The sequence below is a fragment of the Accipiter gentilis genome, chromosome 9 (genome assembly GCF_929443795.1).
Source record: "Accipiter gentilis chromosome 9, bAccGen1.1, whole genome shotgun sequence".
NCBI classification, from domain to species: Eukaryota; Metazoa; Chordata; class Aves; order Accipitriformes; family Accipitridae; genus Astur; species Astur gentilis.
Window position 1 is genome coordinate 7,810,323 of NC_064888.1, and position 23,449 is coordinate 7,833,771.

The 23,449-nt window shown below is 42.7% G+C and overlaps 1 protein-coding gene across 10 annotated transcripts in view; it reads right to left on the minus strand.

Annotated features, from left to right (window-relative positions):
- SGMS1 (sphingomyelin synthase 1) overlaps window positions 1-23,449 on the minus strand; it is a 109,855-nt gene that overhangs the window by 2,365 nt on the left and 84,041 nt on the right. For 9 of the 10 annotated variants that reach the window (XM_049810187.1, XM_049810189.1, XM_049810186.1 and 6 more), the window contains 4 exons: window positions 10,963-11,805; window positions 5,502-5,619; window positions 2,074-2,227; window positions 1,167-1,333 (listed from right to left, as the gene is read on the minus strand). In XM_049810187.1, the coding sequence (XP_049666144.1) occupies window positions 1,167-1,333; window positions 2,074-2,227; window positions 5,502-5,619; window positions 10,963-11,585 (1,062 nt within the window). In that variant the 5' untranslated portion in view covers window positions 11,586-11,805. Of the gene's footprint in view, window positions 1-1,166; window positions 1,334-2,073; window positions 2,228-5,501; window positions 5,620-10,962; window positions 11,806-17,985; window positions 18,005-23,449 lie in introns of those variants that run through there. The other variant, XM_049810195.1, reaches the window with a different exon arrangement.

Here is a 23,449-nt window from a genome sequence, read left to right on the forward strand (position 1 = left end):
TTTTGATTTTAAGGTCAGATACAAGCCACAGCCCTCTGCACATGCAGCAGCACCAGGAAGGACAATGCAATTAGGTATTTGGTGGTAAAAATGTACCACAGGGCTCGACTGTGGTGTATCACTTCGAGTAGCGTCAAAATCACTGGAATAATATGACATGGTAGCTAGAAGACCTTGATATGATCTAAAAATCCGTACCATCACAATATTAACTAATTTCCTATCATCATACTAGGTCTTTCTTAAACATAATTAACTGGAGTCATAGGCACCAGATAAGCAAAATATCTTTCTCCATGTTGTACGGAAAATATTTGGACACCAATTTGCTGTTATAGATCTACGGTCTTTCCCATGAATAACAGACTTGCACATTTTCTCTCGCATTCCTCAGCATTGTAAGCTCATCTCTTATTGATCTAGTTCACTGGCAGGAATGTAAGAACAATAAGAATGACATGAGACCTCATTTAGACTTCTTCGTTTGACCTGTGAATCATTTACCGCTGCTCTCTGGTTGAGTATTACAAACCATGCTTTGCTCTCTCCCATGAAGTGCTGTGTCTCCTCCTAAGCAACTCCTTGTTCTCAGTATTTCCCTCATCACCCTGTTTTTCATGCCTTCCCAGACATAGGCCTTATTCTGCTGCACTATCGTCCAAAAGGAAAACATTTCCCTTGGCTAGGGGAACTTGCAGCCACTTGAAAACACTTTGAAAAACTGGTTCATTTTTAGTGAGGCCCCATACTATTCATCAAGAGACCTGTCATCTAACTAAAGGGCACAAGCCACAGAATACAAAAAAAACCCAAGGCAAAAAACCCGCTCCACATCTAAACGGTTTGCTTTGCTATCACAAAACTGGCAAACTGGCCCAGAATTTAGACAGATTTCAAAAACTGAGGTTACACAGCAGAAGCAGAGAGGCCTGCCTGCCTGCAGGTATACCTTCAGGTATTTTTGCAGTCAAGACGCAAGATGAACCCAACTGATGACACCTCTTTCTTGCCTGCAAACCCAGTGTGAGGGTGGGGAAGAGAGGGATTATCAACAAGACACAGGTGAGTGCACTCCTACTCCTGCAGAAAGGCTCAAGGCAAAGTGTGGATATTTGCCCACCACCACGCTACAGTAAGCGGAGCCACGCGGATCCAAAGAAACTCACTTGCTGGTTGGCCATTGTATGATACCACCAGAAAAGTCTTGTAGTGATGTAGTAAGCCACCACCACGTCCACAGTGTAGTGGTCATGAGCAAGGAGGATGCAGAACATCCCAACCATGCTGAGCGCCCAGCAAAGCCAGTGATACCACCAGAGTCGCCGTGGGGAATCTGGAAAGAAGCACAAGCAGTGATTATTTCAAAGCGTAACATCATCAGCGCACAAGACTATTGCTGTAATTAGCAGAGGACGCGGACTGCAATCCTGGGTGGGTAGTGCAATGCCTGCATTAAGATTAAGAGCAGGAATGCTGAGATCACAAAATAAGTATCATTCTCTTAAGGTGTAATTTAAAATTGTACTTGGGTTAATCAGATCCTTGGAAAATAGAAAAGCTATGAAATCTTTGAGAAACAGGCCCAATACATAATGATATAATATACCTTGGTCAGTAAAATTAACTGATTTGTATTTCAATATTGATTCTAAATAGATGGCAATCCATTCCTCTTGCCTTTCATAAAAGATAAATGCATACATTAAGGCCTGATTCTTGCAAAATGAGCAACCTTGCATGTAGCATGGCATTCACTTCTCCCTAGACTAGGACACATATAGTTGAAATACCATCCATCAGGCCGGGTGCAATGAAGGTTTCAGTTAGATTCTAAACAAATTTTTGTTGAAATAAAATGCTTAACTCGGACATCTACACAGAGAAGTGTTTTATTTTGTCTCCAAAGTTTTCTTTTTCAGTAAGCCCTATGTCTCTGAAGTTCTATTATTTTTATTTAATGGAAAAAATGTGCATTTTTACTTTAGTTGTATTTACCGATCAGCAGAATAATAATTCTTCAATTACCAAGTAATTATACAACAGGAAATTCCACATGAACAGTAATGAACTTACACTCTTTGATAAATAAGTATGTAAGAGTTAATATGACAGTGTGACCGCTGTACAGATAGTCGCCGCACATGTTGTGGGATCCTGTGATGGACAATCCTCCGCCAGCAATTAGTTTCATTATCCTTCGCAGATGAGATTCCCAGTCTCCAAAAAGCTGGTGGAAGAGTAAAACACAAAAGCACAGCAAAATATCAGCGCTAACCTTTAAGAGTTTAAAGCAATGGTGTTAGCCAGCAACTCTGTCTTTCACTTATTTTCTCTTCTTCCTTTGATACACAAGATTAATCAGTAAATCCACAGCCTCTTCCAAAAGCTAGCAGTACAATTCTAGAGGGAAAAAGACTGGAAATGAGACATGAGTTTAATTTTTTTTATTGATGCTTTGCATCTATTATACCTAGTGTTCATGTGAGCACAGGCATATGCACCTCCATCCATTTGTCTAAAATACTGTTTTACTTGAAATATTCAATGTATAAAGAATTAAGGAAATTATTACAATTTCTCTATAAATACAATATCCCAAAGGACTACAGGTTTTTTCCTACGCTCACAATATAGATTGAAAAGGCATGGAAAAAAGGCAATTTTATTGACACACATATTTGTGTGTGTAAAAACCCTTTACACCAGGTCACTTCCAGTTGCAATGAAAAACATGCCATCTTTTCAGTATAATACCAAAGCAAAAAACTGGTCTAAAAGTTGTTAAACTCCTGTCAGTGGCTACACTCAGTGCTACACTTACGGTAAAACAGGAAGGTGAGCAAAAATTGTTTTCTATGTTATTTATAAGTACTTAATGCTGCTACCATGTAAAGGCATAATCTTTCTCCCAGGTCTTGTTGGCAGCCTTTGCTAATGTTCGTGGCTGTGCAGGAAAATGATTTTTAATGGGAATCTTCAAGCAGAGCTAATGGGTTCAGATCTCCTTTTATTCATTATATTCTTGCACTGGGATATGCAATGGGTGTGTATATATACAGATATGAACCGCACATATATACAATCAGGTTCAGAGTAACGACTCTTGGAAAACCTAAGACTTCTGTAATACTGTCCCAAAAATCCAGCTTCGCCAATAAAAAGGAATTAAAAATATTTCCAGCTATAGCTAGAATTTTGTCATGTTCTCTAAACACCTGTTTTTCCTTCTGTTCAAGAGGCAATGCACTGTAAAATAAACCAAGCTTAATTCATCTTGTTCATAACAACGCAGCCCCTAGAGATGATAATCCAACAGAAAACAGGGTGAACTGCCCAAGCTGTACATCCAGCTGCCAAAACCCAGATTCAACACATAGAAGAAAGTACCTCACTCCAAACGCTAAGGCCTCCCACTGCCCTGCCTTGGAAAGTCTTCAAAATCATTTCTTTCCACTTCACATTCCAAAAGAAACATATATGGTGTTTGTCAGACCACGGTGCCAACTGCAGTAGCTTTAACTCACACAATCCACACACAAGCAACAGGAATGTCACCCCGCACCTGAAGGATTTGCTCTGACCCACCTCCAAACCATGAGGCTGGTTCAGAGGGAGTTTCTGAAAAAACTTCTATTTGCCTTAGGAAAACCAAATCAAAATAAACCAAGTCCTTTCTGGTGAGGACACCCCTCTCCCTTCTTTTAGGAGACTGAAGGGCAGCTGGCACTGTCCTAAGACTTTATTTTTGCTGCTCCCAGCTCTAAAACAAGCCCAAATGTTAAATACACACAAAAAAATGTATGCTGTATGACAAGAACAACCACGACATACTGAGCACCTCTGGGACCCAATGGGAGGTTATATATTATATTATGCCTATATTATTGGCATGTTTTTCTTTTATTTTAAAGCTCGGTCTTGCTTTAAGAAGTGGAAATTATTAATTTCTGACAGATTTAAACAGGGTCTTTGTAGCAATTAAACACTTCCTGCTAACAGTTCCTTACAAAACATTAAAATGCTCCCGAAAGCCCACTCTTCATAATCATATATAACTCGACAAGGTGTTGAGAGGTTATTGTTTTCCCACCAGTATATTTATAGCTTTCAAGAAAACTCAGCTAATCCTTAGTCTTATTGGGGCAATAGAAGAGCACAACATAGGCTTGTCTTTACTTGAGTAATGAGACAGACTTGCCAACGCTGTAAATTTCCCAAACCGGCAGATTTACTCACTTCAGCCCATAAATACCTGTGTTCTTTCTTTTTTAATTTCATAATGGCTGACCGATCAAATACAATGCTGTCTCCTCTCCCACCCGCTTCTCTTTACAAAAGACCTCGGTCCCTCAAAAAGCCACATGTGGCTTGGCAAACGCTCTGCCTTGTCAAACAACTGGTATAGTACATTCATTGGCTTTATTCCCCTGAGGACCCAAAGCGTTTTGGCTTTGATTGTACACACCAGCAATTCTCACTGAAACAGCGACAGCATGTGTACCGAGTCGAATCAGGATTTTACTACCTGTAAATCAGTGATTTTACTACCTGTCATCTAACTTATGGCTATGCACACAAAGTCATTGAAGTGTGCATGCAGTAGACATTTCACAGAAACTACTTTTTTCCTGCTTAAATCAAGCTATAGCACAAACAACCCCAGGAGGAGCACAGAGATGAACCAGTGTGGAGAAAGAGCCCTTGCGTCCAATATATGTACCTTGTTCCCTACCACAGAAGTCTGGTCTGTATTAGACTGCATTTCCCTACCACAAACAGCACGTTGCAGTAAGGACCACGCTTACACCAACGCTTGTGTGATATGAGATGGATGCAACACCACCAGCCCTGTCCCATCTCCATCCCAAGCACGCAAATCACCCTTCAAGGCTGACTACAAAGGTCTTGCCTAAGGACCTCTGTTTCAGTAGCTTGGTTTCAGCCATGGCTTTCGCAAGCCCATTTTATTCCTCAGCATAACAAACAGGAGTCAGTGCTAGATTGGGGAGGAGGTGGCAAGTCCTTGCGCTAACACAATTGCAAAAACATACGCAGGGATAAATGGCTGCAAAGCAGACAGTTTCAGCAGCCTTAGGAAAGTCTCTCTGGACCATTTTCAAACACAAATCACACTTGGATTTGACACCCTGAAGTGTTTAGAAATAAATGAGTCACATATGGCACCTCCGCAAGTTGCACACCTTCAGCTGCTTCAGTGGAGATAGAAAAATGCTGATCGTGCAAATCAGTTGAAAATGCTACAGATATTGCATAGATTAGCGCTTCGAAAAGGGTGGGAATGCCTGCACTGCCCCACAGCAACCGTCAACACCTTCACCGAGAGGGAAGCCAATGATCTGCAGGACATCCCCATCATGCCAAACTGCTATTTTCAAATTAGAAACAATTACTGAAAAAGTGTTGCTGACAGTTTTGGTAACAGCAGGACAAGGGGAAAATATACAGATTAAAATATGGAAAAGCAGCCAGAAGAAATTTACCTTTGGAGAACACTTGAAATGCATGCCAGGTACTGGGAGTGTAGTCACATACATTGTAATACACCGATACAGGTATAGTGTGCCAACTATACAGAAAAATCTTCTGCTAATTATAGACCTAGAAGAAAAAAAAGAAAAAAGGCAAAAAAATAAGGCGGTCACTCAATGCAAATAAAACATGCAAAGGTAAATAAAATAAAGTACCAACTGTTCTCTTCTCAATGCTTTTGAACCTTGTGACAGTATCAGCTTACACCTGCGAATACTGAATTACTTTACAAATATTCCCATGCTTTACAGGTCAGAAAAAGAGCGACTCAACTTGCATTACGCATGAAGGTCATTACAGGAAATACAAGGATTAGAATACAAAAACCTGTGCAGATTTAGCGTTGAAGACATTAAAAGGGATTTCATGCCCCACAGCCCTCTATTAGCTTTGAGCGGTCACTAATTTTCTATTCAAGGCAGGGGATAAAGTTACAATATTTTCATTCTAAGATGAAAAGGAGTAAATTTATTTTGGCTGATACACGGATTTAGTAATTACAAAGGGCTGCTTGAGAAGAAATAGCTTGTATGACCCAAACAAGCAAGAACACATCTTTTCCAAACAGTATTAAAGAGGAAGCAATTCACATGAGCAACAAAACCTCCAAAATACAAATTTAGAGCTGCGTTGGCTACAGGACGGGGTGTTTTCACGGGAAGCCACTCTCAAGGCAAGCAGCCATAGCTGCAAAGAGATTTATTCATTGAGGGCTGCCAGCAAGTAGCTGACGTACATAGAGAGGGCAGATGCAATTTTGGGGTACTGTGATGCAGTTCTGCAAAAAGGGCACCCGGGGTAAAGAGCTGCAGCTTCGACTCAGCGAGTGACAGCCAGCACCAAAACCAGCCCGCTGAGTTTCACGGTTATGTACCAGCTAACAACATCACAAGAAAAGAGCTATGACAATTAAACCCCTTCTGGCACACCCGTCAGGACAGGAGCAATCTGTCTGAGCTCACACAGAGTTCAGCAAAGAGAAATCGCTGCCAGTGTTACAAAAAATCAAGGGCAAATCCAGTTACATCAGTTTGTGACCTTAACCACATCAACCATTTGCGTTCTCTGCTGGTTACAGACCCTGTTGGTTTCAGTTGATTTTAAACCATTGTTATTTACAATTATGATCGTTTGGGGAATACAAGGGTTACAACACAAGCTGCAAGTTCTGGCATTCATTTGTTGCTATTTCGAAGAATTCACTTTTTAAAAAACAGTATTTCTATCAAGCCGAGCTCTTTCAAAGCTCAAAATTGGCCATCTTTTTTATTTTTAATAGCTTTTGGCAGAGTTATTAAACTGTTGTGCTCCACTCTCGAGGAGTATGACTGCAGTGCCAGATCAATAACAACTGCATGTCTTCATTTATCAGAAAAGCTTCAACTATTACAGTGTAAATGCATTTTGCACTCGAGTGCTCACTGCTATTGAAACACAGTATTTCATATTTTTTCTTCCCCCTCCTGGTGTAAACATGGACAAACCTGGGAGTTAAAAATTATACTTTATTAATGTAGCTCCATGGACTGAAATTTAAGAGTGGAAGGCACACTGCCATTTGGACAGAGGTTTTCCTCTGCATTTTGTATGGGGAATTTTCCTCTCGGAAGGGTGATCCAATAAAGATCTGAGAGTTGTGCCTCGCTTTTATAACCAGACACGAACTTGCTTTTCTTTATAACCTGGTATAAAGACAAACAGGGGGGTAGGGGATTAATGACTGAGCAGCACTGTATTTCAAGAGACCAAAGAAGTGGCAGTGTTTTATCAAGCACTGAACTTTTTTTTTTTAATTAAAACTACCCACAAACCTACTTAATTTAGCTGGATTTAGCTTATTTTAGCTTAGGAAAGTTTGTGTCAAAGTGCTCTGTACTGTAATACAAAAAAAATGTAAAATGCCTCATATTTTCCCTTCTCAAAAGGATTTGTGTGTGTGCGTGTGTGATTATGAGCCAGCTAGCAAAAGCACAACCTCTAAGCTTATTACTGGCCAAGACAACTTTTATAACAACTATCCAGACCTCACCTAATGCGGGTAGGGAGTGTGCTGCTTTTTCAGTCCCATGAGCGTGCAGGCTGAATCAGATATCCCGCATGGCCAAAAACCAGCATTGTACTTCTCCCAAAACATCTGGGAATGCTTCCCAGAGAAGTTAATTCTGCCTCAGCAGCTCGCCTGGACTCCTCGAGCTCCCCGTGATGTCTGCGGAAAAAGGCTTGGGCAGCCCAGAGTCCCCAGCCAAGACCCGCACACCCACCTTGCTCCTGCTTTCTGATGAGAAACCAACCCAACCCAATGCCATGGACAGTATTCTGTATGGCTGTTCAAAGAAAGCTGTCACTGATTTCCTCACACCAAATCTAGTGCCTTGCCCTGAAGCCACCCAGAAACTCCAGTCTCTACCTGAAGGTAAAATTAATATTCAGACAAGAAAGCAGTAACAGGGCCCAAGGGAAGCCCTGCACTGTGGTTAGCTGGATAGACACACCCAACAGCCTCTTTCATTTTGGCCCCGACTTTGCAGTCCAATGAAGAAGACACGTAGGACCTATTCAAAGTCATCATGCAAGCCCTGGACTAAACAAGGAAGACCTCAGTGAGCAATATCATGAATGACATATCTCTATTGTCCTTCGTTGCTTGGGAGAACAGCAGGCTCAGCTTGGATGAAATCAGGTTATTGGCAAATAATGGATCTGGCAGGATAAGCAATAGGAATTTCACTGCTTGGCAAAGAAAAATGTCTCAAGAAGCCTGAAACTATGGAGCTGCCTCCTTTGGTCACAGGTTCGGCCCAGCCACTGGCTGCAATTCAGCTCATGGATAACAATGCTGCTGGTTCACCGGTGACCCTGAGCTCGCACTTGGAGACACCTGTGAATGATATCTCTGAGTAGGAGAGGAACCAGGTCTCAACCTGCCCAGCAATCACCTGGATTCACGTCTTATCTTCAGATGTTGAAGATGTGTGGCAATGGCTATCCCTGACACCGTCAGAGGTCAGGGAAGTGAGGAAGGTCTAGCTGGCTTAATTCCCTCTCTTCATTCTTGATTTAAGTTTTAAAGGGAGGTGATAACCCACACCACAAAAGTGATTCAAGTCTTCTTTTTACAGCGCTTAGTGGTTCACCATCCAAAGCCACGAGAATGAGGTCCTCCAGATAAAGCAACCTCACTGGACTCCTGTTCCCATGCGCACCTCTCCCATTCTTCCCTTTCTGCTGCTTACCAACAGCTTGGGCCTCTTGGACTTTGATACCTTTGCTCATTGACATAAAAGAAGACTTTTAGAAGAAAGAAGGATAAAAGAAGCATTATGTGACCAGTACGCACACTGACGAGCGCTGACCAGCTATTCCAGGTCTGCTATTGGGAATGGAAAGCTCTGCACCTCCCCGACACCTTCCCCCAACGACAGAAAGAGACCTTCTAAAGCAAGTAAAAACAAACACATCAAAGCAAATGGGGATGGGGTAGGGGGGAATCTTCACATCTATCAATGATATCAACATACTTTATCATCAAGTCAACCCATGTATCACTGCTTCGAAATCTCCAAGGACCTTATGGCCTCTGCTGTTCTTAATCTAAAGACTCCGCTCAGCTCCATCACAGGGTGTTTGATCCCTCATATAGCCCTATTAACCTGACAATCCATTCTTGACCTTCTCTAGGTGCTTCCCTTGGTTTTGAACAACAGTTACATTCAGAGACCCCAGGAAAGTTAATGGTCCCCCACGTTCACCACAGGCAGCTGGAGCAGTGGGGAGAGGAGCTGGAGTGCAGTTGGTAGCACTGCAGCCACCAATGTAAGAGTGATACCGAAGCTTACAGCCATAAACAAAACAAGAGGCCAAGCTGGGGTAAATCCTTTCTCTTGTACATATGTGCACATTTAAAAAAACAAAACAAAACAAAACAAAAAACCAAGCAATTCCACAGTTTTTTACAGTCCTATAATAACAATAAATTAACCATTCTAGAAACCTTCCTTTAAGGAATGCCACCTCTGTAAAAGTGTACAACGGTTTTAAAATTTCACCTGATAAAATATATTACATAGTATAAAACAGTAGAAAAGATGAATAAACCGTCATCTCAGTCTTGTGGATTACTTAAACATTTGTCACATGCCTATGGAAATCCACAGCTGTGTTGCACAAGGGCATCCTGCCCCAGCTTAGCAATTCTCTCTTTTCAAGCCACCTGTACCTTATGAAGCTGGTGAACCACATGATTACATTTCAGTTTTAAAGTTTTTCTCCATTATAAGGGTGAGTGATCCATTGGCCTCTGGTTTTATTTCTTTTAAAAAGGGAAATCTGTAATTCTAAGGACATTACAAAGTCCTGTGAACTGAAGGATCTTGTATTTCACACAGTGGGGCCCAAATTATGTTCTTTCCTCAGTTTCCTACATAGGAGTCACAGAAAAGAGTCAGTGAACAGGTAAAGAATGAGATGTATTAGCAGAGAAGAGGAGACCCTCTTTGGGCTGGTCAGCTATGGGGACATTGTTGTGCCTGGTTTTTGAAAGGAAAGGCGATATGCCACCTCATACTGCTTAAAGCCACTTGACTTCAAACTCGTCATTCACAGCCATGACAGCACAAGGATTTCTATCAGACGCTCATGATAAGGCAGCTGAAGGTGTGGACTTGCGGCAGTATAAATACCCCCAATTAAGCATCTGCACGCACTCTGCGGAGGGTAAGCAGTAGGTTACTTCCATTGGCAGGCAACTTCACCCTTGCAATTCTGACCAGTATGAACAAGAAGGCAGACAACCACTAAGACCTTGCAAATTCATTGCACATCTATGCTTTCGCATATTTTATGATTACCTTTTGACATGCTTTGTGTTTGACATTACCTGTCCCATCTAATGTCAAGCAGAAAAGGTACTTCAATGCTTTTCCATGCAACACTGTGTAGGTGCACAGACTAAACCACTGCCTGTTGGTTTTGTCCAAGAGCATCATAATCTTAGGGTAGGTCTTCACATCAGGCAAACTACAGAGACTCTAAACCGATCCCAAGTTGGTTTGCAGCTGTGTTCACAACAGCGTGAGCTGTGCTCCCTCTAAACAGACAGGACAGTCAACTGAGTTAAGAACATCATTACATCCAATTCATGGCTTTTCACACATGAAAAGGGCTCAGGTTAATTGTGCAGGCAAACAAGACCAAGGCTAGTTCTTAGTTAGCAGTTGGACTGAACTTTTCCCTTTTGTGCAAGCAGCCCACACAAACTGCAGTTTGCCTATGGCATGGTATCTTTCAGTTCGGGAAACCAAAATCAGAAAGATCACAAGAAGCTTCATTTTATTTGGATGTAAACCAGTATCTGACCTCCAACATCTGTCAGAAGCATACCCTAGCACCCGGTTTTCAAAAGGTTTTACTTACTTGTATTTTAAGAGCAGCCACTGAATAAACCACAGTCCTACAAGGATCATGCCGTTGATTTCACAAATAGAAAAAGCCCATTGCACCCGATCAAAGCGATCAAAAAATGCATCTGGTAGGGGAGGCTGCACCTCCTTGGGAGGCACTCGTTCATGAACGACTGAGATAGTCACTGTGGTAAAGATGAAACAAAAAAGTGCATAAATAAAAGCCAGGAAAGTCTTGCCCCATTCCATAGGATACTGTGAGCGCTCTGGCTCTGGCATGGGGATCTTTATCATCTCCTTCTTATAACCATTTGGCATCCCGTTCAGCTTCATTTTACTGCTAAAGCCATTCTCACGCGTGGTGTTGCTCATGCTGACACAGATGTGCCCGTTGACATGCCCGTTTTTGTGAGCCTCAATGTGGTGAGCCATTTTTAAAGTTTCAATCATGTGCAATAGCCGCTGTCCACTGTCGGAAGACACCCGGGAGAGAGGCGTCTTCTTAAAATCCTCCTCCGTGAGGTTGATCAAATCCTGCCCCGTGAAGCTCTTCAATGGCTCACAATACTCCGGCACAGCATTTTCTGTTAGCCAATTCGTCACCTCCTCGGGTGACCATGACACCACTTCTTTCATCTCGCCAGGCAGCTGGGGCACAGTCTGACATCAATTTTAAACTGGGCAGCAGTCACTGCGACTCCAGCGTGTCGGAAAGCTCCTCCTTGGCTTCATCTTGTCCGAGAAAGCAGTTTGGTGAGAGGCAAGTCTCTGTCTCTAACCATCCGATATGAGCATCCAGGCGCTGTGGCAAATATAGGAAATGGTTCACTTCATATTCGTGTTGGCATTCTTCTTTCTGGGGAGGAGAAAAACCCCAAACCAGTCATTAGGAGAGCATTTACCAATAGTTTGCAATTCATGTTTGAAGACAAAATTACTGCAAAACAATAGCTAGACTCTGGCATGGAAAAGACTAACTGATTTGAGCTCTGGCCTTGTATACACAGCACTGTCCTTTCTGAGCTTGCTACTGATTTCTCAAGAGCTTTAACAGTTTTGTGTTATGAACACCACTTTGCAGCTGTGGGAAGGACTCCTTCCTGCTCTATATTTGTTAAATTTTCTATTACTATGCAGCTCTGGTCCATAACCAGTACCCAAACTCCTCTTAAAATCATAATACTAATGGATTTAAGGATCTACGGAGCAAATGTTTAGTGTTACTCATGTCACAAACCTTCTCTCCCCCTTACAGACTGGTATCTTAATGCAATGTGTTGCACCTAATTATTGAATAGGAAGCCTCGATTTTGATCTGCATGGCAAAAATACCTAATGTACCACAAAAAATGCTTTTCTACAGGTCAGCAACACACACAAAAAAAATGACATAGATAAGCAAGGTTATACTCTCTGGACCAAAGCACCAGCAGGAAAATAAATGCCCAAACAGGTTAGCCTGAAAATAAACTGAAGCATTTACGCTTGCAGGAGTCTAGCACATGTTTAATAGCTTTTCAAGGTAAATTCTCTGGTTTCCATGGTATACTGCTCCAATTCAAATAAATGTTTGTCATCAGCTAAAAAAGGAACCAGTAGAAAAATGAAAGCAAAACTTAAAAAAAAAAAAAAAAAAAAGGAACTAGGTAACAAATTTCTACACCCAATTAATTACAAAAATAGCTTAGCTTAGAAAAGCTGATCACTTCCAATACAAAAATTACAGGAAAACGGATGTTGCTTGCTGGAACCTCTTCCTGCATTTTTGAGACAAGAGCAGCAAAATCCTCAGCACAAGGCAGTGATCATGTGGCAGTGAATGCCACTAGCAAATTCCCAGGTTTGCAATGTTTATTCAACGAACAAAGAAAAAATGGTCCTCCCCAGAGCAAAGAGAGGAAAACAATGAGAACCCCTGTCTCCAGCCTGCCAGCCCACAGACCAAGTGTCTCCTGCAGGAGGCTGTGATATCATAAACACAAAGTGACCTAAAGAAAGTAACACCATGGGGAAAAAACACCTTGTATTTTCAAAAGTCATATCATGCCTTTATCAGCTTAAAGACTATTTTTAGCCTCTTACAAGCTACCAGATGTTTGCGTCTCATCGCAGGGATCAAAGTTGCCACCGAGGAAAACCAAAATAATCTACCCTACTGGCACGATTTGAGTAGAAGTGGTACAAAACAGATACAGAGCTATACTCCCACGCAAAACCTGACCATGCTGCACATATGTTTATTTTTTGACCTGTTACCTCTAAACTGAGCAAGAAACACAAGGTGCAGTTTTTAATCTGTTTCTCTGTGGAATGAACCAGGTCTGGTGATTAAGAAAAGAAAAAGCCTTGGATGAAGGACTGGCAGTACTTTGTGTACACCACCTCTCACTTGCTGGGCACGCCATGCATGTGAACATGTTTCAATCCGTGGAACAAACAGGGATGAAGATTAATATTCCCCCTTATGAATATCTGTGCTGTTTTAAAGCAGCGGAAGAGAGGATACAGCTCTATTTTCTTCCTTTTTTTCAGTGGTATTATATGTACTGAGGAAGGCTTTTAGCCACAGATCACTTCATTACTCAAGTTGTGTTTAGCAAATCAGTATTTAGTTACACAGCTCTGAACATGGAAAAAAGGATGGATTGAATTACCCATGTTAACCCACATTAGAAACTCCTACAAGACTTTGACCGAAGGAGAGCAGCTTCGCTCACCACCACGCTGGTCTCTGCTGTACTCGCTGTAGTCAGGTTATCACAGGGCACCTGAAATCCTGGGTCACAGCACAAAGCTCAAGCAGGAACCTTGCATCCTTACTCCATGCCAGGGAGACTTGGTGTCACCAGCAGTTATGGGAAGATGTTTTGCCTCCAGCTCCCCATTTGGCCTCAGTCTGTGCATTAAGGGCAATGTCAGCCTTGAGCTACCTTGCTTACTAACACCTCTGGCTTGACTCGCTCACCGCAGACCAAGGAGGTGGAAACACCATTGCCTTTTCGATGTCCACAATATTTCAGTTTCAAGTGATGCACCAACCAGTAAGTCACAACTCAAGGAATCAGTGTCTATGTGAAGGAAAATGCAACACACACTTTCACTCTTGTCCTAGGGTCAAAGCTTAGGTTAAAATCCACAAGATGCAGCACCAGAAACTGCACAGCATCAAATTCACAACTAATGCTAACAGACTCTCTGCTGGCTTGTTGTTTCCAAGGGTAGCACCTTAACAATCTTGACAAAGCCCAAGTTATTTATTTTTTAACCCTGTTACAACACCTGGGCTCTTAGTCTGCAGCAGGACCTCATTTTCCCATGCCATTTAACAGCTACATCAGCTGCCTCTCCAAGTTTTGCTTTACAAATTCAGCATGAAGTCGGGGTTGTCAGAGCACTCTGTGTACATGAAGTGGGGCAGTATTAAACCTTTTCAATTTTAAACACTGGAGCGACTGAATCACAGTTTCCCAAACCACTCAGAAAGGAGGAAAGCAGACCCTTAACTGTTATCCTCCCAACACACCAGCCTTTCTGTCCAGCCCCTGACAACATACCGCAAGCCTCCTGCGTGCTTAAGGATTCAGGATCCCAAAGACACAGTGCAAAGGGCTGCATTCATCACTGTTCAGAAGCCTGTAGCCAACCTTCAAATTACATCTCCTTATTTACCATGCATATACATCTCCTCCTGCCACAGCTACACTAGTAGGTTTTAAGATGAGCTCTCCGTGGAGCCTAAAAGAACAAAAATCTGTTGCCAGCTGCAAATATTACTCTGATACTGGCACAAGAGCCATAATATGCTGGTGTAACCCCATGATACCTGGCCTGGTAGTGTTATGAGAAATAGCAAATGTGTGTGTCTTGCAGTAAAACTGCAGGGTTTGGCAATATTGCTAAAAACTACAATCAAGTCAGAAACTTGCTCGTGCTTTAAACTCACCATCAGTAATGCTATTAAGGGTACCATACAGAAGAATAAAGATTGCTCGACTCCAATTTTTGTGTCTTTATGGAATATAAAATATAAATATATCTCTTAAGAGTCTTTGTTGGTTTTAAAAATGAGAAATGTCATCTCACACAGAGGCACAAACTTTCACCCCACCTCATGGACAATGATGGCATGGGGTTCACCAAGGACCAAGAAGCTACTGAGCAGAAAGCTTCAGTCCTCATGGATGACATTTCTGGGAGCATTAGCACAGTGCTGGCCAGGTGCAATCCCAGCCTGCTCCTATCACACCACCAGCGTGTAAATCACTATGGGGCATATTTTGTAAAAGCAGAGTAACTGATACTCACAGGAGGAAGGCTTAGAGGAAACATAATACTCTGCCAAGGACGCAGGCCATGGAGTCGTTTTTGTTGAGAGTTACAATGAGAAAAAACAACTAAAATTTCTAAGGAACACCTATCATTCAAACCTCCATTTCACAGCCTGTCTAATGGGGGAGGATTAAGCAAAAAAGCTTCTTTACTAACACCTTCCAGCTTGTCATATTAAAAATACCTTGTTTTCTATCATGTGTTCATGAAAGCTTCATCGGGTGAAGTTTGCAGAAATTATATGGGAGACTAACAGCCCTCGCTGACCCCCTTGCTTCCACAAATGGTCTTATCCTGTCCACAGAAGCTGAAGACAGAAGGTGGGGATGGGCATCCACAGCTGCCAGGCCACATCCACTGACTTAGCTTGGTCCCACTGCCCCAGCAAGGCATGGGGACGGGCAGGGGGACAGGCACACACCCAAGGCTCCCCAGCTCTGATACGGGCTGTTAGCCTGGCCCAGGCAACTAAAACGCTCCCTCCATCTGCAGCAAATCTCCTTCATTAAGAAGCCTGTATCTGATAATGAATTATAAATAACAATGTGATTATCATAATAATACCAATTGCACTATGATAATGATGCCGTGTAAAACCAGTATCTCAAAATACCCGCACCACAAGACCGAGCAGTATGAAATAACTTCAGCAAGGGCTCCAGTCCCCACCTCCTTGTGTTTACACAACCTTTTTCCCCTGTTCCCAGCAAACATTAAAGTGCTAACTTAAAACTTTCAGACCCTTTTTTCCACTTTCCTGACAGGGAGTATTTCCCACCACCACTTCAATCTGCCTGTATGAGGGTTGTAATACTATGACCACAGCCACCCCAGTGGGTTAAACAAGTATTTGAGAGCACACTACATAACCCTGCATATCAAGATCTGCTCTCTTTTGCATCGCTTTGCAGAGATGTGGTTGGGCTTAAGGACCGAATGTGGCAGCATCCACCTCTGGTTAAAGGACAAGATAATCAGGAATAAAATCATCAGCTTGCTACACCTCCACACCCGACGTGGCAGCCAAGGTGCAGAAAACTCTCCAGTTTTCTATCTCTAGGTCTGCTTGGAGGATAACTACGCACTCACATTGGACACCAGCGTTTCAGATTTTGTTTCAAAGTGCATGGGCTCACCGCTGAGTGAGCGACAGACGTCCCTTGGGCAGGCGGCACAAGACTTTGTCTGGGATGGCTGCAGGGTCCACGGAGCAGTAAGCTCCCTCCACAACCCCAGAGCTGGCTTACAGGTTAACACGCTGTTCCCTATTACCTCTAAACTTGCAAGCAGAAAGCATTATGTCTCACAATTAACACTGATGAGACAAAACCACATCCACCTAAAACAGCAAAAAAAGACCCCCGAAACCAGCTTGTTCATCTCCTATCTCCTCCTAAAGCACTCTAAAACCTGACCGAAGAAAACCTAAGTCTTCCCAAATCAAATCATGCCTTCCTCATGTTTGTACAGTGCTTTTATTCTCTAAGCGAGGACCTTTGCTGCCAAGGCAACAGTCACTATAGAAATCAGTAAAGTAACCAGCCATTTCAGAAACCACGACGAGCTCCTCACCAGAAGCCAAGGCGATTTTCAAGTCCCTTTCAGAGGCAGTGGGTGAGTTTCAGTTCCAACACTGAGCATCTTTCCCAAACACCCCAGAAAAGTTGAGATGATAAAACCATTAGTAAAAAATAGTGTTAAAACAAGCAAGGTCCAGGGATAAGCACAGTTTGAAGACAAAATAGTGACATTTTCTCCTTTGGAAAGCAAACGCTGAGATGCACACTGATTATGCGTGCACACACGTAAGCAGGAGAAAAACAACTGCTGTAAGGATTAAAGTTTTAATGCTTTAGAAACCAACGCACAAATGAATCCCCCAACCCCCCCGGGTGAGCAGAAGTCACACAGAGACCGAATACTCCAGATGAAAGCTGGGAGCTCTCATCCTGCATTTTTACAGCACAAAACAAACTGTTCGTAACAGCAGGGTCTGAGTCACTGCTTACAGTCACCTCCTCTACAGGCATTTTATCATCACTAAACAATAATGCTCCAACACCTCAATAATTGGATGACCTGTACTTGCAAAGCACCTCTGCACACCAATTTGCAACAAAAGGGCGATGCCTGCCACAAAGTCAGTGCTGGATATCACTAAGGAGCTCTCAAGCAATGCTCTGAATTGCTTCTCTCCCTCCAGGATAGCCGTGCCCTCCAAACCAGAGATCGCCCCTCGCAAGAGGCTGCACCACTATCGAGCAAGATACTGTTGGCATTTTAAAACAATAAAGCTAGTTTTGTCCTGTAAATACAAATATATGCAAATACAAAATATCTTTAAGTATAAAATTGAGGCACAGATGGGCTCACGAGTTTCACAGAGCTCCGAGATAGGTTTCCAAGGTCGGTCCTAGGTGGAAAACATTGTCCCGTGGACACAAAGTCAGAGCAAGCAGAATTACTACTACGAAAAAAGAGGCTGGGATCAATATGTGAAGCAACGCCCATGTACCCTGAATAGCTACTTACGCAGCTTCACAGAGAGAGAAAAAACTGCCTGCATACTGCATAAATCTCCAAGCAGCCCCTTTTTTCTAAATTACTCTATAGGAAAAAGACACACCCCCCCACACCCCCCCCCCCCCCCCCCCGTATATTTCCTATCCTAATTTAACAAAAAAATAAGAAACGAAAATCCACACACAGGCAGAGATCTCCATATAACAGCGCGGACTTCAGTGGCAAGGATTTTAAAATGAAAGTACTTAATCGAATCTGAATAACCAAACAGCTCATCTTCGGGTGGGAAACACCGCTAGTGAATCTCTGCTACAAAAATGTATCATCTATTACTGCATGCATGTATGCGTATAGGTATATACACACACACACCTTCTGTGCTAGGGGATAGAGACACCTTTTCCCTCCAAACCTGATGAAGCCTCGTACCTTCGCTTCTTCAAAGCACTACATCTCTTTGCTCAACTTTCTTCCTCCCCCTTCTTCTTCCTTCGGCTTGGAAGCAGTTAGGGAAACCACCAAACCCTCAGGAGAAGCCTTCACCTGACCAGCAATCTCATCGTGGGTGCAGTTGCTAAGCAGGGCTTTTGTTTTGACACTACGGAAATCCTGCTTCGAGTGATCCGGGGGTGGAAAGGATAGGGTGGGGAGGGCAGGTCCTGCCTTTAGGTTAAGTTACAAGCAACTATCTCAGACTGAAAAGTCTCCTCAAACGCAGGAGGGAGCGCCAGGCACCAGGACCACAGCCCCAGCTGGCACCTGCAGGAACAGCTACGGACTTTCTGCCTATGGCAGGGATAACCCAAGCACGCATCTCATTTTGTACTGCATACCACAATCCTAATGTCTAAATCCTAAAGTAATGCAACACCTGCAACAGAAGTGGGATGTATATTAGCTTATTTTTGAACAGCTGCAATAAGAAACCCACCTTCCAGCCCCCTGCCCCAAATGCTTTTTAGAGCTGCGCAAGAGAGAATTAACACCACAAAGTAATTTGCACTGGGGGGTGATTAACAAACACACAATTATAACTCCTGAGAATATTATCTTTGAGAGAAAGTGGGTTTGTACTATTTCAGCCCTCCACCCGCAAAGGGGTGCATGAAAATATTAATGGACCGTCACAAATCCTTACACATGGGCAATCTGCTTCGACACTAGGATCTTTAATTCTTCAGCAAAGACTTCTGCAGCAGGACTCAACCCGCCCACCCCACCAGTCGCTTCTTTGCTATATACAGACAGAAACCCCCATGGACACCACAACACGCACTGCGCTCAAACCTTGCACATCTGGTTTCTGGACCGAAGCAACCCCAAGTGTTTCTGGGCTCTGCGCTCGGGCGGCGTCAAGCTCTAGCCATCGTCTCCAACACAGCTGAACACATGTCTGTGTTATGCCTCGGGATCTGGGCTAGCCAGAGACAGGGCAGAGCTGGAAATAGAGCCCCGTGTCCTCGTGCAACCTCTGAGCTAACTCCATTACTAAAGAGCACAAAACAATACTTGCCTTCCTCTTGAAACTATCAAAACTTCCTTATATTTATATCCACACAACAGAAGACCTCTGAGGGAAAACAGATGAAACACTGAAAAAAGCAGAAAAAGTGGTTTTCCCCTACAAGGCATAGAAATGGGGAGAGGATGGGGTAGGGCAGAAGGACGGAAACAAGAAAATAAGGAGACACTAAATGTTTGCAATATGCTCTGTATTTAACTCAGTTAACCAAGGGTGTTTTGCATTTTTTTGGTGTGTTGTGGGGGTTTTTTTACCCTATGTTGGATACCTAAAAGTAATTTATTGTTAGAAAGTCAGATTTGTGGTGAGCTTCTGTTAGTCTAAGTAGTAGCAAGAATTTAAAAAAAAAAATTATCAGAACTGAAAGGGAAGTTTTGCCTACAGAAACTTGACAACAGTCTTGTGGCTGATGGTAACGGCTCTAAAATGCATACTCCAGCAAGTTTTGCCAAACCAACCATGCAGATTGGGAAAAAGAAAGTGGCAGAAACCACAGTGAAAACAGAGCCTCACTGAAGACTTAAAGCAATTAATTGTCATATTTTTTTAATATTTGGGTTTGCTACTGGACTCGTATTAAGACAGCATTCGGACCACAACAGTTGCTTCCTCCAAACTGCCTTTCCCAGAGTTACAACCAAAGCAAAAGAAAACTAAGTCTACATGCTTTGAATCCCAGCCTAAAACAATGTTTCCATATTTCATTAGAAATATAAATATTTTATTTGAAATATCCTACTTTAGAAGTCCAGCACATCAGATCCAGATCAAAAAGACTCCAAGCCTCAAGAGTTGAAATACAAATATCTAAATATCATCATGCAAGATGCTGTTCTCTGCATTTCAGCTGTTACCATTTATAAACCCCCCCAAAAAGCACACCATCAACATAATTTTCAATGCTATTACCCTTGTAAAACAAAACAATAACTGGGTTTGTCTTTATTAATTTAGTTTCATATAACACATAATGATCCCTGGTCTGAAAGACAGAACACCACAAATATTCAAGATTATTTCTGGTATAAATAGTCCTAGTAACCCAATTTTTTAACACATATCCTCCTCTTTCCAGCAATACCTGTTCAGAGTTGTATGATAAATCAAATATTTACATATTTCCAGATATTTACATATTTCCCGATCTGGAAGACTTTTTTCTCTACAAAGGAGAGGAAGATTCATTGCACAGTTGGTCTAGAACAACCAGAAACCCAGGAAAGGCTAGGAAAAAAAAAAGAAAAAAAAAAAAAAAAAAAGAGGCTTTTTTGCCAAGGAGCTATGGGTGTACAAGCTGCATGATGGGAACTCATCTTACTAGAGCCAGATCTACTGAAAATTCAGATGAACTGCCCTGGCATCTTTCTTTTGTAGTTAACGCTACAAGCAAGAAAAATATCCCTCAGCTCACTTGCCAAACTTCAGCCACCTTCTTTACTCTCTTCGCTGCCAATCGCATGGATACCAAATCTTGCTGTTTGCAGTGGAAATCTGCCACTGTCGGCGTTCGGCTTGATGGCAAAAACATGCTTGCATTCATTCAGCAAAATCCAGTGTGGCTGGAGAGACAAATCCTCTCCCCTCCCCAGTCCAGCCATCCAGCATCTCCTTCTTCGAAAGCACGAGTGCCAGAAAGGATGGCAATTCAGACCAGCTCTGTTCCCCCTCTCTCAGGATCCCTAATTTTTTTGCCTTTTATGGATGATTTTATGATTATTGCTTGGTGTTTCAGGACTGCTGCTGCTGCCACCAAATGTGACACTTTGATGCTGCAAGAAGCTCCAAATTTCAGGACTTCAGAAACCCAAGATATTCCCCCCCCAGCACTGAAAAGTAGCTTTATCTCTGTATCGGACTCCAGACCCTAACGCCATCGACTATTCACACTCAGCTGCTCCCGATCTATGTCAGACATGCCATCCCTCCCGTTGATTATCCTGTGACACTGGCAAATCCTACTTAAATCTTGCTTCTGGCAACAATTCGGCATTTAACCCAAAGAACAGGTAAGCACAAATGTCCTCCTCAAAACATTAAAGGTTCCTAACATTTTTAATTGCCAGATATTTTAAGAGCACAAAACAACATTGAAAACACACTTGCTTCGACACTGACAGTGATGGCAACTGTGAGGTATCAGTCCAACAATTTCCAAGACCACAAGTAGAATCACTTGAAATCATTAATAGTGTGTTCAAAGTCTGAAAAATATTTTATATTTTAAATCCTCATCTCAGCTTAAAGTTATGATTAACTACATTCACAAATAAGGAGAGATAAGCAAAGATAAGAAACTTGTATTTTGCTATCTAACTGTTCTGGAAATTATGAATATTTCAATAACCGACTGAAACCCTCAGAAGTAAGTTTCTCCTGCAGACATCCAATTACCTCTAAATTTTTTCTCTAGTGACACACTTGAGGTATTGGAGATGTGCCTGCCTCATGGTGTCCTAACATCTTTATGGAGCTGTCCATTAGCCACCCAGCAACTCTGGTTATGATCCCAGGGAGTATCTCAGGCAGGGTGGTGCTCAGCCATCCTTTCTTCTGCAGGTAGTGACTCCACTATCTGGCACACTGAACACAAAAGACTGGACGACTGTGTAACAGATTCACACACTGAACTGGTAGGTTTTTAACCCTTCAATTAAATCAGTTCAAAAAGTAATCCGTAATTCCAGCCAAACAGAGAGTCTCAGCTTGAGGTACTGGCTAAGTATGACTAGCCTGCATTCATGTCATGGACATTAAGCTACATTGTAAAATAGTATTTAATGAAAACAGTATTTCAGCTCACTAACTCTTCCACCCAGGGAATGCTATCGTCCCCTACCTACCTACAGCCCATAAAACTGCTGCAAAGCAACTCAAAACTGAGTGCAAAGGTCAGTCAGCAGTTTGTTCACACTTCACAACCAGAAATAATTTAAAATACTTTAAATCAGGCGCCTTAAACAGCTGATTTTTCATGCAATACCTCTTCTCCTGCCACAGAAAGGTTGGAGGGATCAGACCCAGCCTGCTATCACCAGCGCATGATTGTCCAGCTGCTGTCATGAGCGCACAGGCCCTAGCAAACTTTGCTTACTAGTCTAAACATTTTCTTTTAACCAAAAGAAGGCAAACCGAGCTGTACACTACAAACTGTATGATGCACTCCTGAAAAACTGTGTTTCCTTTCATTAAATTGTACGTTAGGTGGGAGGCGTTAATGGCTTGTAGCACAGCACTAGATGTAATGTCATTTCCACGATCCACCCCAACGTAAGTGTCCACGGACTACATCACAGCACGTACGCTTTATCGAGCACATAACAACTGCACCTCCCCGCAGTGAACCATCCACATGCTGCTCACAGCAAACAAATCAAATTGCTCAGATAATTTCAGTTGGTTTAGAAATTGAAAAGCTGCGTTCACTTTGGGGGGGGAGGGCAAATAAAATCAGCATTTCTTCCCAGAAGATAGACACATGAATTAACCATTTAATCAATTAAGGGATGCCTGTCGCTCCGAAAGGATCACTGAGCTGCTTGCCTGCAAAAACAAGACTGGGCTTCGTAGCTCCTGTTACACAAATAGGTTAACATCCAGTAAGGAGGACAAGCCCTGCTCGTTTACAGCAGCAAGAGAACTGCAGAAACCCAGCGGCACTATTCTCCTTCAAGCCACAGAAAGAGGAACCCAAATAAATTGCAGGGAAGGACATGAGAGGGAGGGAGAGGAGGAAGGATTTAAATCTGCGGTCATGCGGATGCCATAGATTTCTGCAAGCAGATGGGTGAAGCCCAGATTAGCAAGGTATTAACGAAAGCAAGGCAGCAACGCCGATGAGGTGCAGCTCAAAAATAGCTGAACTATGACCTGCCTCACTGAGCAGAGCGAAGCTCCCCTCTCCCAGATGGACTAGTGTCAGCCACGAAGGCACGGCTCTGCTGACTGGTGGGAAAGGATGGGAGATCAAAAAAGAAGTGGAGCACAGTTGGAAAAAGCTGCTGAGGCTGAAGCTAAAAGATGAATGGCAAAGTAGGTAACGAAGCAGCAGCCACGCAGGAGAGCACAATACTCCCTTAAATCAACCTTCAGCAGCAAGATGCAAAAGGCTTGCTGGCAATACGCCCTT